This window comes from Sminthopsis crassicaudata, chromosome 3 (assembly GCF_048593235.1).
Source record: "Sminthopsis crassicaudata isolate SCR6 chromosome 3, ASM4859323v1, whole genome shotgun sequence".
Taxonomy (NCBI): Eukaryota; Metazoa; Chordata; class Mammalia; order Dasyuromorphia; family Dasyuridae; genus Sminthopsis; species Sminthopsis crassicaudata.
In genome coordinates this window covers 441076128-441092694 of record NC_133619.1, presented here as the reverse complement: position 1 = coordinate 441092694, position 16567 = coordinate 441076128, and the positions used below count along the sequence as shown (strand labels likewise).

Here is a 16567-nt window from a genome sequence, read left to right as displayed (position 1 = left end):
GAAAGCAAAAATTCTAACCGTATTGACAACCAGTCACTGACAGGAGGAAAGAGAGGAAAGTCTTATCCCAACTTTTACAGACATGATAAAAGTTACCTCCCCTGAGATCAGAGTTAGGGCCTTAGATTCTCTCTCCTACACACAACCCGCCCCAGTCCCAACTCTTGTCTTGCTGCAAAGACCAACTCCCCAAGGAGCCAATCTCCACTATGCCAAAGCTTAGGTCGTCTCTTCCTGATTAACTTGCATTAGCTACATTTTAAAAACTGTAATTAGGTTATTTGGGAAGAATGGCAGCATTTTTCTCTAACTGTGAAGATGATGTGCCCTTGATCCTTCGAAGCAGGGTGCTGACTGTGCCAACAACATTCAGCCCTACAGCTCCAGGGACTTTTAAAACTACACCTTTACCAACTAAAACCCGAGACTAAGAAGTCTCAGAGGGATGATTTTGAAGAGGGGAGGGGTAGAAGAAGGGTGGGGGGGGGGAGATATCTCTCCACACCATCCAAATCATGCCTGAACATTCTACAAGTGAAAAAGCATTCCTCTGGCAAATAGTTTTATTCCAAGTTAAAGTACAAATCCCCTAAGAGAGATAACGTATTAAGCCTGATTCGTCTTTTTTATAACTTGGGTCTTGATGAGTTCAATTTGGGAGGGAGCAGTAAGGGTAGGATATGCCTTGGGACATTAGACATCTGAGGAGGGTAAGGAGAAAGGAAGGTGAAAAGAGAAAGGGTCAGAAAGTAGTAAGAATAGGAATAGCAATTGTACCTAACTTTATAGTTATCTAAGATAGATGAAGTATTCAATTTTTTAATCAAACAGTCCCAGACTACTAAGGACAGTAGGTCTTCCAGAAATGAATCAGACATAAAGAAGAGATTTAGAGCATCAAAATAACCCTCAACACCCTCCAAGCTTCATAGGGGATTATCAGCCCAGCCTAGCTAAAGCCCCAATCTTTAAATAAGCTCCCTAAAGAAAAGACACATCCTATAAAGAACAAGGCAACTAATGAGAAAATAAGCTGGCTAGGTTTTAACCACCTCATTCCTGTGGCTCAGTTTCTCATTTCATCTGAATGCCTTAGTCACCTGGACTGAAACCTTTAGAAACTCCGCAAATGTAAACAGAACAGTAATTAGGAACACAAAGTAGAAAATCATTCTTTCCTTCTTTCTTTTCTTCCTTTTCTTTTTTCTTTCTTTCTTCCTTACCCCCTCCTCTGTGTATGTCTCTCTCCCTTTCTCTCCTTCTTTTTCTCCTCCTCCTCCTCTCTCTCTCTCTCTCTCTCTCTCTCTCTCTCTCTCTCTCTCTCTCTCTCTCTCTCTCTCTCTCTCTCTCTCTCTCTCTCTATCTCTATCTCTGTCTCTGTTTATCTCTCTCTCACTGTCCTTTTTGTCTCTATCTCTCTCTCTGTCCTTTCTATCTCTGTCTCTGTCTCTCCCTCTCCTCTTTCTTTCTTTCTTTTTTTCTTCTTTGTCTTTCCTTCCATTCTTTTTTAGCTAGGAAAAAACCCTGCCTGTTGTAAAATAGGTAAAAAAAAAAATTAAAAATTAAAATGGCAGCAATAGAAGTGACACCCTCAAACCAAATATTTCTCACACATTTTCTCCAAATATTTTAATTCAGAAGTAGCTTAACTTGTCTAAGCCTGTCTGTCCTGTGCAAGTCTTGTCCATGTCATCCCAAAATTTGCCACAAGGGGCCACCCAAAGTGCTGAAGGTTTTCATTGTTCTCCCACCATTGAGAATATATCAATGGAGAATTGGGACCTGTTGTCCCTCAATTTAACCACATAACCAAATTCTTCTTTTTCACTTCTTCATAGTCCTGACAACATCCTTTTCTTTGAAATTCTTTTTTTCTTATGTGATGCTACCTGCTCACACACACCAATGCCTCTCCATTGCCCTCTGTATGACACTCATTTTTAATTTTCCAAAGATGATAGGGTATTATTCCATGGTCCACACCCAATCATACAATTGCTGGCATTAAAAAAAAAAAAAAAAAAAAAAAGACCTTTGATTCTGGCAAGATGTATGAGAATGTTTAAAGGAGCTTTGTAATTTTTGTGAAGGCAATCCAGCCCTCTTAACTCCTCTTTAATTCTGGACTCAAATCATCATCTGTCCCACCAATCATAAACATATTAATAGACAAACTCAATATATTTTCCATCTAACTATACAGTTACTTAATGTTGAACTAGGAAGAGAAAACTTGTAAACTAAAAACAAAACCAATATTCTAAAATTATGAAATTGTTCTCTCACATATTCAACAACACAAGCCAACAAACATGCGAAGTAAGTAAGAAAAAACAACAACATACTGCCCCTGATATCAACAAGCTTCCATTCTTCAAGGGAGAGGTATAAGGACTTAAATAACAATAATACAAGTTAAGGAAGGTTAAATAACTAATAGCTGGGAGAGATTCTGGGAAGATTCACGGAGATGGCTGAACATGAATTCAGACTTCCCAGAAAGACCCATGATTCTTCAAGGCAGAGAAAGGAAAAAGTGCATTTCAGGCAATGAGGATGTCTTGTATGAATGCAAAAAGGCAGTTGAGATGGTATGTCGAGTGTGGGAGACAACTAATATTCCAGTTCCTCTGGAAAGTAGAGTTCTTGGAAAAGAACAATATGAAATAAGGTGATGAAGGCAGGTAAGAGCCACAGTTCATGACATAAAAAAAGATTAAGAATCTCTGGCTTAGAGAGAAAATGATTTCCATATTATATAAGTTAAATTTGAGATTTTGTTGGAACATCTAAGGTATGCTCTCTCAGTCAGTCATTAATATGAATCTGAATCTCAGAAGAGATATTAGGCCTGAATATACAGATTTGGGGGAGTAACTGTCCAAAGAGAGATTTAGTGGGCTCTCTAATCCATCCTAATTCTGAAAGCTCATGAGTTTGAGTATAGAAAGAGAAGAAGTTTCAGGTCAACATCCAAGAGGACACACATGCTAATAGGACAATAGATAAATAATGAATATAAGAGGCAGCTAGGTGGTGCAGTGGGTAGAACATCAGCCTTGAAGTCAGAAAGACCTGAGTTCAAATCTGCTCTCAGACATTTAACACTTCCCAGCTATGTGACCCTGGGCAAGTCATTTAACCCCAATTGCCTCAGCAAAAATTAATAATAATAATAATGAATATAGGATCATATATTTAGAGTTGAATGAGAATTGAGAGATCATTGAGTTTAGTCTCCCTCATTTTGAAGATGAGGAAATCAAAGCATGAGACTTTTAATTGACTTTCCAGGCTTACATGTGAATTAAGCATTTCTGATGAATTTTGATCCAAGTTCTTCCTAGCTCTAACCTCTATCCACTGCAGCACATTAATGACCCCAATAAAGTGGATTTTGGAGTGCTTAGATGGGAAGTATCATCAAAGAGAGGAAGAATATAGAGAAAGGAGTGATGGATAGAGGAAAATGATGCAAAGAAAACATGATAGTATATAACATGATAGGGGTGTAGGATCTAAGAAACAAGAATTGGGAACTACTTGGGTACATGTTGCATTCTGTGCATACTACTTATCCTCCAGAAAAAGAAGCTGCTTTTGGCAGTGAAGGTAGTTTTCCTTTCTCACAACATACACACAGCTGCTTTTTCCATAAGAGCATATATTGCTGACAGGTGAGGACTCAGGTATGTGCCATGCTGCCAAATCTAATCAGGGAGAACCAGAAACAGTCTCTCTCTCTGGCCCTCCAGGGCATCTTCCTTGAATTAAAAACTGCAGAGGTCATCAACCTCATCACCTCAGGTTCCACAACCAGCTGAAGAGGGGTTTATTCTGGCCTGTCAGCCAACTCAACTGGAAGTTATTAGAGTTCTCAGGGACAAAATGGGCTAAACTAGCCTTAAATACACCATAATGTTACCAAATGTGGGGCCAATCCCACAAGCAAAATTAGCTGAGCTGAAAATCTACCTTTGTGATTATGTCTAAACCCCAGAGTATGCTCACAAAAATGATGAGGACAGAGATTCTGGTCCCTGCCCTGCTCTTTCTAATTTAAGTAAATGCCAAAACTATATCATTGAGTTTGAGATTGGTGTCAATAGCTTCAGTGCAGCTAAAACCTAAAAGGAATCTATTCCCCCAAAAGGAATGAAAATTACACCACAATGTGTTTCTCAGTCCCATTACCTGAAAGATAATAATAGCCCAATTAATCAGTCACCTCACATTGATTTTAAATTCGTCAGTATAAATATACTACCACAAGCCAACCAAGTTTCTCTTCTTTCCATTCCACAATATTTACAGGGATTCAGACCAAGAACTTCAGAAGGGATGTGGGGGAAAGAACCCTGTGAGACTGTCAACAAAGTCTAAAAGAAAGAGCTGATAAGAATTCCCAATTGCCACTTATTGCCACTTGAAGCTGACCAGACTGCTCAAAAAATCCAAAGGCTATTTCACAAGAGGACAGTCCAGGAAAAGAAGAAACTGCTTGGTCTCACCTGGGATCAGATAAAATATCAACTGAACATTTCTTTCTCAGTAATAAATGTTATGAAAAAAAAAATTTCTTTTCAAATGAGTAAAAAGCCCATGATTAACACTTACACAACCTCCAGCAAGGATTTCTGCTAATATCGGAATGGAGCCATCTCTTCGGGTGAATTTGTCTCGAACAAAATCATTAACCTGATTAAAAAGATAGAGTAGTCAGAAATTTTTTTCCCAGCAGTTCCCATATCCTTTTCCTTCTACAGACATATAATTGTTTTCCTTCTCCAATCAAGGGCACATTGTATGTCATAATTCAAAACCAGTATGTGCCTATTTATAAATTTACATTTTTTCAAAGCTTCCTTTTAAGACTTTGCTGATCTCAATAACCCAAATCCTACTTTTTTTCTTAATAAAATTTGAACAAATGATAAAAAGTGAAATGAATCACTCCAAATTTAAAAGAAAAAATATTACTTACAGTCAGTTTAATGGCCTTTTCTGGAGCAACCCCTATAAGTTGTGGCACCAGACCTAGATAAACAAAGATGATCATAAGGAGCAAGATCAATTTTTCAGAAGAAGAAGACAGTTAAGTGGCCCAGGGACTGGAATCCTGGACTTGCAGATGCTTATTAGCTACAAGACTCTGAATAAATCACCTCACCTCTCTTATCCTCAGTCTTCTTCATGTGTAAAATTGTGATAATAAAGTAACTTACCCCACAGAGTTGTTGTGAGTATCAAATGAAATAAATGATATTATTTATAATATTATTATTATTATTATTAACATAATTTATTGAGCAAATTTTAAAATAATAATACTAGATTACAATATAAATTTTCATAGGTATATACAAAGTGCTTGTATCAAAAATGAATTTTCAGGGGCAGCTAGGTGGCACAATGGATAGAGAACCAGCTCTGAAGTCAGAAGGACCTGAGTTCAAATCTGGTCTCAGACATTTAACAATTCTTAGCTATGGTCACTTAACCCCAATTGCCTCAGAGGGAAAAAAGAATTTTCTATTTTCATGAGTTTATTATTTTTCTTCACATACTAAGTCTACTCATCTAGTACCTCTTCAAAAATACATAGAGAGGAGGCAGCTAGGTGGCAAAGTGGATAGAGCACCAGCCTTGAATTCAGGAGGAGACACTTAACACTTCCTAGCTGTGTGACCCTGGGCAAGTCACTTAACCCCAGCCTCAGGGGGCGGGGGGAATACATAGAGAATGAAAAATATGGACCTCTCCATTCCTAAGATATAGCCAGCATCAATAAAAAATTAAATTATATCAATCAGTCTCCATATCTAAACAAATCAAGAGAGATTCTTTCTTAATCTAAAGTCACAAGTTTTGAAAAAAACCTGAAAGTTTATTGTTAAGAAGACCATAGTGTATTGGAATTCCCCATTTTGTAGGATAGAAGGGGATGATTATACCACTAAACCAGAAGGTTCTCCTTAATTATAACAAATAAATAAAAGATATGAAATCAAATGATTTAAAAGGAAGCCAAACATTAAAGAAAGAAAAATAGCATTCCTTTAATCTCCTACATGAATAAATTTGTTTACTCATATATCTATCAAAATCAATTAATTTATTAATTATTTTAAAATTAATTATCATTTTAAATTAATAAAATGACAAGTAATACTATATTGTTGGGAAGTTGAATTTTTGTGGGCTGATAACTAGGAAAACCCCCAATTTAACATCTGCAGATATTCAAAGGATTTAGTTGTCTAAAAACGTGGCTTATCCAAATTATTGCATGGATTTCCAAAGATACTACTAATAACTGGTCTCCCTCTTTTAAATCATGCTGGAGGTGAGGGTGGGAAGAACAGAAGAACCATATATATTTGCACCCTCACCACTGATCTTAAGCCTACTTTGAAGCCACTGCTGAGTGATTTTCCATGAGCTGGGAGCCAGCAAGTAATGGTGCACACAGGCTACTGTCAGTCAAACTGAATTATCAATGACAAATGCATAATCTTCACCTACCCTTAATGGAGCACACTGATTTAAAAGACTAAATCAGTAGATGGCAGTCTTAACTTCCTAACATTCACGATTATCAGCACCTATTACTTTTAATCTAACTCTCCCTTCCAGCCATGTCAGCATATGCATTTGTTGTCCAACTTGCCTAAATAAAGGCTCATAGAATTTTAATATAGTACTGATTTGTGTCATTCTCTTATCTCATTGTTGCTCGTAAAGAATCTTGGGCTAATCTGTCAACAATTTTGTCAATTATCTGACAGAATAATGGGCCAGTTCTATGTAATATATGACAATCTCAACAATCACAGTGTATATGTGTACACAGTTTACACTGTCTTTTTCCTAATACTGCAGTCTCTCATCTAAAAGAGCTGATTTTATCAGCTCACATCCAGAGATTGCTCGCTTTCCAAACCAAGACCATTTTTATGACATCTTCCCCAAAGTAGCCACCAGTAAACATTGCTCACTAGAAAAGAGATTAATGTATTAAGTACCTTGGTTTCTTTGGTTCAATTCCATAATTATTGTGTCTATTATGTGTAACACAGAGAGGCAAGTATGGTGTGATGGGATAAATGCAGATTTTGAAATCAGGAAGACCTGGGTTCAAATATTGGAGGTGACAATTGAGCTGAGCCATGAAGGAAGCTAAAGATTCTAAAAGTCAGAAGTTAGAAGCATTCTAAATGTTAGAATCAGCCTACACAAAGGCATGGAGGTGGAAGATGAAAAGCTGAATTTAGAAAATGACAAACAGACCAGTCTAGCTGGAACAAGAATGAGCAAAAGGGTTTAATGAGAAATAAGAATGAAAAAGGAAGCTGAAGCCAAAAAGTTTTTATTTTATTTTATTACCTAGAGGTAATAAGATTCTAAAGTAGGAAAATAACACAAATCTGTGCTTTAATATTACTTTTGCAGTTATGGAGAATGGACTGGAGAGGGAAGACACTCAAATAATAGTGACCAATTAAGAAGTTATTGAATAGTCCTGGTGAGAGCTGATAAGAGCCTGCACTAGAGAATGTATAAGTAAAAAGGAGAGAAATTCAAAAGATGCTGGGAGGTAGATTATTTACCTTCGCATCTATAGGGACAGTGGTGACCTCAACAGAAAAAGCAAAGTTTGAAGGAAGGGCAAGTTTAAGGGGAAAGAGAAAGGATTTTAAATTGGATGTGTTGAATTTAAGATATTTATGGGAAATCTAAGAGCTGTCAACAAAAGGAGTGAGTGATAAGGGTCTTAAGTCCAGGTGTGAGATCAGGGATAAATAAATAGATTTGGGAGACTTTAGCATAGCCTCTTATTCTTATCTGAAATCTAAAAGTTTATTGTGGTGGAGTAAGGCAAATGTTAAATGTGAAAAGGGTAAAGAGAACAGTGGGAAAGGAAAGAAGACAAGTAATTATTATGAAAATACCTACGGGAAATCACACATACACACACACACAGAGTCCTGTAACACACTGCTGTTATTTTCTTGATGGGTAAATACTCTGTATTTAGCTAAATTCTCTAACAAGGTAAACATTTAAAAATCCCAGAGTTCAGGGTCTTGTATGAATGAGAATCTTCAGAGTTAGTTATGCAAAACATATCATCCTATTTCAGAAAGATATGCTTTTCTCTTAACTTGTAAGCATAGATGACAATGTTCATTCTCTCTAATACAAATTTTCTAGAACTCCAGCTCTTATGTAGGTCTTTGGACTCCAAAACATAAAGTTCTTTTCACCATACCAAGTTTCAACACAAGCATTTTTTCTTCATGTGTTTAAACATAAACCACAAATAAGGCCAAGAGCATCTTTTCTGTGAGAAGGTCTGAAGGGAAGTAGTTCAACAGGGCACTCAAATAATAAGCTAGAGATTGACTAAAATGTTTCTGCAAACAAACAAGTACTGTAAACCATCTAAATACCCAGGACCTGAACAGGCAGAGAATGTTTTCAAAGAATCCCAAGTGGCGCCCAAGGGGATTATAAAATTAATCTCCTTCCAGAAGGAAACACAAAATTCTAATGCGAAAACATTTACATGAAAGTCATTCTCACTCCAAAAGAGAAACAAGTTCCTGCAGAGCCAAGGAAAATGAATGTAGGCTGGACTGCTGCTTCTGATGCTGAGAATGCTGAACTCAGTCAGGACTATAGTCTGGACCTGAGGGAAAGTTTTCCGTGAAAAATAAAATCTCCTAGCTTTGATTCTGTTCACCTGTGGTTTGCTCTGATGCCTCCCCACCGACAGGACCTCAAGCTCCAACTTTCCCAATCTCAAGAAGCAACGGAAAATAAAATAAAATCAAAATGAAGTCCCAGGAGGGGAAAAAAGAGGATATGACACTTGGAGCCAAAGGGGTTGTTTAAACCTCAGATGACAGACTGAATAGAATATATAAATGTCTCCCTCAGGATAGAGGAGGAAAAAATCTTTCTACAAAACAAAACAAAAGAAAAAAAATGGTGATGAATGGAAACAAGTGGCTAAAGGATAAACTTGATTTCAAAAATTAAGCCTCTATGATGTGAAAATGCAAAATATTTTTCCTTTTTTAAGTCTTCAAGAAAATACCTTTTTAAAAAGATGCTATCTTAGGCCTTTTAAAGATTCATAGTATTCCCCCAGAACACTATTGTCACAAATATATGATTAAAAGTTCAAGATAAATAAATAACATGAAGAAAAAAAAAAGGAAATTTTCATTCCCTATATGATGTTGCTAGCAGCTAAGAAGAAAAAAATGAGGGGGAACAAGATGAAAAAAATCAACTGTAAAATAAGAATAATAATAGCACCGACCTCCCAGGGTTATTCTGAGAATCAAATGAGATTTGTAAAGTACTTAACACAGTGCCTGGCACATAGTAGGCACTGTATTAATGTTAGCTATTATTATTTTTTTAAGCTATTAAGACACACATACACATACACACCCACACAGAGAGAAAGACATTGAAGGAAAAAAGAAATGGGAATAGTCTGCTTAGGTTGAACTAGACATTCATTGATTTCCAGGATGTAAAATGCTGCTGCTAGTGATTTTACAATCATTTGACTTGAGCAGCTAAAATTCATTTACTTACCTCTATAGAGTCCAAAGAAGCCTTCATAACGTAAGACTTTCTTAAAACAGTCAAAGCTGTTTTTATACATCAGCTCCCCCACGACAGAGCCAGTGCCACGCTGATTTTGCATACGCGTCTTTACCAGGTCTATGGGATATACTGCAGTGGCTCCCACAGCTACAAATAGAACAATTTTTAGACTAAAGGAACAGCACAACTAAATAGAGAGAATAAGATGAAAATAATCCAATCGCAAAAGGACCAGAAAAATCTCCAAGATATTTGTTCTTGCAGAGAACATGTTACTTTCTTCCTCCTAGATCTAGCCAAAGGATGACAGGCTACCTTTGGGATCCATAAATACAAGTTCTATACAAGCTGCTTCAGGGGATAATTGCCAGGAATGAGCTTTGATATTTTAAGCATTTAATTTAAGGAACGGATTATCAATCAGCATCAGATAATCAACACTAGGTTTCCTATAATAATAAGATTGCTATTTAAAACATTTCACTTTTCCTTTCATGCTCTGCAAGACACTTAAACATCATATTGATTTTGCCTTTTAAAAATCATACATATACCACTATAATTCTTTAAAATTAATCTACTGAAGCACTTCAGCACAGATTATATTTAGATGTAGTCACAAGTAGAAGTCCCAGCAAGTAGAATTCCACATCAAGAAAACAACATCAAAGAAAAAGGAGAAAAGTAAAGTTAAAATCTTCTCTGCATATGTAACATATTTGTACATGAACAAGGACATACTTAAGTTGTAATTCATCAAATGTTAAGAAATTAAAGATAATCCCTAATGTTTAGCATAAATTTCTTGCTTTAATTTACAGTAATATATTTTAGATTATTGGAAGGAGGAGAACCACATTCAGAATCATCTTTTTGAAAGCTGGAATAGGAAAATCAGTCATTATTGCAGACATGTTTTTTTTCGGGGGGGGGGGAGAGAAATCATATATATAAACAAAAACTTTAATTATTTTAATTTTAATTTCAAAGGCTCCTCAGATTATTTAACCATCTTTGTGTTGAAGATTTAATTTTTAAAAACTAACTCAGAAATCAGCATTTTTAAAAAATAAATAAACCACAATCCAAACCAAGATGAAAAAAGGAAGAAAAACTATTTCAGAAAAAAGCTAGTATTTCCTGCAGCTTCTAGGGCATGCCTCTAATTCTTTGATATTTCTCTCTTAGTTTAAGCTCCCATCTTAGTATGGGCCCCACTTTGTATCATTCATGTGAACAGGGCACTGTATCTGGGAGCTCCAGGTCATTACCAAGGTTTTGGCCTGAAGACTTTTTGGAGCCAGAAATGCCAGAGTAGTGCTAGATCAATTCCTCTGATCATCGGTAAAAATAAAGGACATTTCAGAGAGCTTTCTGCCTTTGCCCGCCGGAACAATGAACTGCACCTTTGGTGATCTGCCCTGCTCTGAAGAGATAATGTTACATTAACCCAGGCTTGAAACAGCACATAGACATGTCACTCACCTCCAGCAATTGAGCCCAAAGTGAATCTATAAGCAGACTCAGCGATCTGGAGCCAGACAGACCTGCCTAACCCAGGAGATTGCTGTTGGGAAAAGGGGGAGAAGAAAAAAAATGTAAAAAATTTAGAAAAGCATGTGGGAAATAAAAGCAGCTGTGAGCCAGCTTTTATAAAATTAGAGGGGAAAAAAAGGCATGTGAACAAAGTATTTATTAAAGCTCATTTCTTCATTTCTGAAACAAATATTCCCCCCCCCATTTTTTCATGTTGATATAGTGATATACATTTTAAATGTTTATCTTTCAGATTCTTTCATAATATAGTAGTTTGCTTGTATTGAAAACCAAGTAATTTGGGTATTTCATAATTTGATATTTCCTTTATGACTCCTCAGATTTTCATTACTTTAAGAACTGTTAATAGTGCATTTATCCTAATCTTATAGAAAAAAATCTATATAAATAAAAAATGAAAAAAAAAAAAAACCCTGAAGTTTAATATTTTAGGAATAAAGATTTTAAAAATATTTTTGACAATTTAAAATAGAAACCTTTCTTTAAAATAAAATCCAACCTATTCCTTTCCCAATTTCTTACACAAATTATCAAAAAATAAAATTACATTGGGCATCATTTGGGTAAGTAACTAACCTGGGTTCTGTATTTATTGCCTTATTTCCATGTTTCTTGGAAGCCTAGTTTAAGTAAGTAGTAGAATATAAGAAATTACATGCCAGGTCAGTTATGTTATGGAAGACAATAGAAATGAAAAATCTTTTTTTTTTCTTTTTAAAGCATAAAATGTAAGATACTGGTCAACTGATGAATCCTATATAATGCTAGGCACTATAATATGGCACATGACTTGGGGCTCCAAGAGACATTTTCTGGGATTTTTAAAGGGCTGGGTTTTCCATCATCTATAAATTTCCTTAATTATCCACTGTATATTAATTTAAGACAAAGCCAGTGTAAGAACTTATTTGTCTTGATTATGCATAGTTGTTACAAGAATTGTTTTTTGTTTTTCTTTTATCTTCAAGTGTCATAAATGCTTGTAAATTTTAAAAATTAAAATAATTTTTAAGAAAAAAAAACACCCACTATAAATTTACATATAATGAATTCATGAAAATCCTTCTTGAGTCTAATTTACATTTTTAGCTTGTGCTACCTCTTGAAGTCTTATGAGAATATTATCCCTTGTATGATGCAAAATTTCCTTTTGCTCCAAAACTATTTTATTTTAAGGGCTGGCCCCTAATTTGGCATTCAGGAATTTGGAAAGGAAGTCCATATCTTAACATACATACATACATACATACATACATACATATATCATATATATTTAAAGTGAGCTTCATTGATGCTCCTCCAGATAAACACTACCCTTGCAACAAAGAAGACCATCTAATCCAGAATCTGACAGTGTAGTCAATATGATGTCCTAGTAGTTCCTCTCCTACTCCCTGCCATGAAGCAGGGATCATGAGATCCCCAGAACCTTATTGATTTTTCCATTACTCAGTACTCAACTTCCTTTTAATTATCAGTTCATCTCATTTTCGTCATCATTGTATATTATTCTCTGGGCTCTGCTTACTTCAAGATACCTCAGTTTTCATAATCTTCCCATGTTTCTTTGAATTTTTCATCATATGTTATTGCATAATTCTTTTCTACCACATTCAAATATCAGATTTAGAGTATTTTGGTTTTGTTTGGCCAGTCTTCAATCAGTAGAAATACATTTGTTTTCAGTCTGCTGTTACAAAGAGTATTATTACTATGAGTACTTTGATATATATTAGTAATCCTTATTTTTAGTCAACTTTCTTGAGATGCATGCCCAGGAGTGAGATTGTAAACAATGTAGTTATTTTCTTTCATAATTCCAAACTGAGATACACAATAGCTGAATCACTTAAGAGCCATACCAACAATGTATCAGCATACCCATCTTCCCACAACACTGTCTAAAATGAACCCTTCCCATATTTTTTCATCTTTGCCAATTTGCATGGTATGAGGGAAAACCTCAGAGTGGTTTCAATGTACATTTTCCTCCGAATTAGTAATTTGGAGCATTTTTTTTTTTTTTTTTACAGTTTTTAATTCTCTCGAAAACTGTTTATTCACATTCTTTGACCATTTATCTATAGAAGACTGATACTTGGTATTATAAATTGTCAATTTCCTATATATTTGGGATATGAGACAAAATTGGTGATATTTGATACAAATATTTTTCCACACCACTGTTTCTAATTCTGTCTTCATTGATTTGCAATAATAATAATTAATAATAAAGATGATAATGATGATGATACTTATCCCTTATTTCACTCATGCTTACTATGTGCCAGAGTCTACGCTAAGCCCTTTATTATGTCATTTAAACCTCACAACAACCTTGTTAGGATAAATGCTGGTATCTCCATTTTTACAGTTAAGGAAACTGAGTCAAACAGGGGCTATATGACATGTCCAGTATTACACAGCTAGGAAGTCTTTGAAGTTGGATTTGAATTTAGATCTTCCCCAACTCTTGGCACAGAACTCTGCATACTATAGCGCCACTTAGTTGACTCTGTAGCATTAGATAGTGAATAAAACCAAGAAGCCTGGGAATCAAATCTTGATTCTCATATGTACTAGTTATAGGGCCAAGTGGTTGTCACTTAAACTCTCTGAATCTGAAATTCACCTGGAAAACAGGATTTAATTGCAACAGAACCTACCTCACCCAACTACTATGAGGCAGTGATGAAACAATATGAGAAAAGAGCTATGCAGTCTTTAAAGCACTAGATATCAGTTATTATTACTATTATTATTTTCATCATCATCATCATCATTACTGTTATTATCACTATCATATTTTCTATTTCAAGTCAGCTGGGATTTAAGAAGTCAGACAAGTGCAATAAAGAGTCAATAAACAACAAACTGGCTGAAAAGTCTCCCCTATGAAGTAAAATGTACTTTATTTCTTTATTTTTTCCCCTGAGGCTGGGATTAAGTGACTTGCCCAGGGTCACACAGCTAGGAAGTGTTAATTTAAGTGTCTGAGACCAGATTTGAACTCGGGTCCTCCTGAATTCAGGGCTGGTGTTCTATCCACTGCACCACCTAGCTTTCCCCTAAAATGTACTTTATAACAACTATTTCTAGAATTTGGAGATGATTCTTATTTTCTGATTCTCTCTGAAATGTTTGAGGCTGCCAAGAAGTATGATTTCTGGATAAGTGAAATGTTCATGTAACAGGATACAGATCATATTGATCATTTAGAAAAATATGATGAAAGTAGTTTTTATTTTATTTTATATTTTTGGAGCCAATCTGGTTAAATGATGAAGGGCTACACATCTAGTATCTGCGACCATATTTGAACTCAGGTCCTCCTGATTCCAGGGCCTGTGCTCTATGCCCTGTACGCAGTTTTTTAAATGCTATTGTCACCTGGCCCTCAAAGCACACTTTATTTTTAAACCAGACTTGTGACTCCATAAGTACAGGAAACTTATCAGCGAGAAATTATCTCTAAAATACAAATAATTACCTTTAGTTAACATGCAGAAGGACTGAAGGTAACAAGTGGTAAGAACAGAGGAAGCCTTTCAGAGGCAGACACCTGAACTGATTCTTGAAGGAAGACAAAGATTCTAAGTGAGGGAATCAAAAAGGGAATGTGTATTTTAGGGCAGCCTGGGCAAAGCACACAGAGGCAAGGGATGGAATGTTGGTAGTCAAGAAACAGCCAGTATTCTTTCCAGTTTGGCTGGAACACAGAGTGCTTGGAGGTGAGTAATATGAAGAAAGTGATAGCCATATATCTTGAAAGGTAAGTTGGAACCAGATTGCAGAAGTTCTCATATGTAAAGCTCAGGAGTATTTCAACCTAGAGGCAATAGAATACTACTGAAGATTTTAAACAAGGGACTGACATAGACAGACCTGCTCTTTGAGAACAATTATGTTGCCTAGTATGCAGAAAAATTATTTGAGAGAGAAAAGACTAAAGCAAGGAGATTAATTAGCAGCTACATCACTAGAGTGTTGGTCATATGAATGAAGAGGAGACAGATAGGAACAACAAAAACAACAGAAACTTGATCCCATGAGGAATAAAGAGGAGGGAGTTTGGAATGACCCTAAGTTTATAAAAGTGGATGGCTAAGATGTCGGTGCCTTCCATAGGATCATAAATTTCTAATGATCCTTAAAAACATACAAAAAAATCGATTATGAAATTTTATTAATGTTTAACACAAATCATCTACATGAAAGAAGGACAATGGAGAAGCTAAATGACTCATGGATAGAACATCGGCCCTGAAGTAAGGACCTGAATTCAAATCCAGCCTCAGACATTTAACACTAGCTGTGTGACCCAGGGTAAGTCACTTAACTCCAATAGTAAAAGAAAAGAAAGGAGAAAGGAGAGGAGAAGGGAGGGGAGAGGAGGGGAAGGAATGTAAGGGGAGGGGAGGGAAGGGAAAGGGAGGGGGAGAGGGAGCAAGAGAAAGAGGAGAAAGAGAGCAAAAGGGAAATTAAGATTTCATATTCAAAAACAAAAAATAATTAGCAACAAGACAAGAGACCTATAGATGGTAGTTTGTTTGGACACTGTTTTGTGTTCCTGATTCAGTCACAGTATGTCCAGATTTGAATGAGATCACTAGTGCTCCTAAAGGTCTTATATCTGCCTTTTTATTTTACAGATTTCCCCACCACCAACATTAGGTACCAATAGCAATATTTTAATTTTGTCAATGTCAAATGAAATTTAATTATCATATGATTTTTCCACTGAAGTACTATGCAAATTCCTTTTCATTAACTCATTCAATATCCATTCAACAAGTGATTTTAAATGTCTACTATATGCCACTACTGAGCTGAGCCTTTTTTGGTTGTCACTGTTGTTTAAACCGGTAATTTCATTAGTGTAGTCAGCTAGGTGGTACAGTGAGTAGAATGCTAGGCCCAGAATCAGGAAAAGTAGTTCAGATCTGGTCTGTTACTCCCTAATTGTGTGATGCTGGGCAAACCACCTAATCTCTGAATGACCCAGTTTCTTCAACTATGAAATGTAGGTAAGCCTCCACCTCACAGGGTTATTGTGAAAATCAAATATAGTGCCTGGCACATAGTAAATGCTTAATAAATGCTTATTTTCTGCTCCTTCCTTTCCCTGAAGGAAACAACAGGTAGAACTTTTTCTACCAATGCAGATCAGCAACTAATCTTAAGAGTACTTCCCAGAAGTTTCAGTCAGTCGTTTCTCAATGGTAGAACTGTGTCCCCAGATGGGGTTTTCTTGGCAAAGATACTAGAATGGTTTCCTATTTCTTTCTCCAGTTCATTTTATAGATGAGGAAACTGAGGCAAACAAGGTTAAGTGATTTGCCAGGGTCACAAAACTACTGTCATAGGCTGACTTTGAACTCAG

At 35.9% G+C, this 16567-nt stretch overlaps 1 protein-coding gene across 3 annotated transcripts in view; it reads right to left on the bottom strand.

Moving 5' to 3' along the window:
• SLC25A12 (solute carrier family 25 member 12) overlaps positions 1-16567 on the bottom strand; it is a 104935-nt gene that overhangs the window by 19929 nt on the left and 68439 nt on the right. For all 3 annotated transcript variants that reach the window (XM_074303127.1, XM_074303129.1, XM_074303128.1), the window contains 4 exons: positions 11113-11194; positions 9616-9774; positions 4985-5037; positions 4618-4698 (listed from right to left, as the gene is read on the bottom strand). In XM_074303127.1, coding sequence (XP_074159228.1) covers positions 4618-4698; positions 4985-5037; positions 9616-9774; positions 11113-11194 — 375 coding nt within the window. The remainder of the gene's footprint in view (positions 1-4617; positions 4699-4984; positions 5038-9615; positions 9775-11112; positions 11195-16567) is intronic.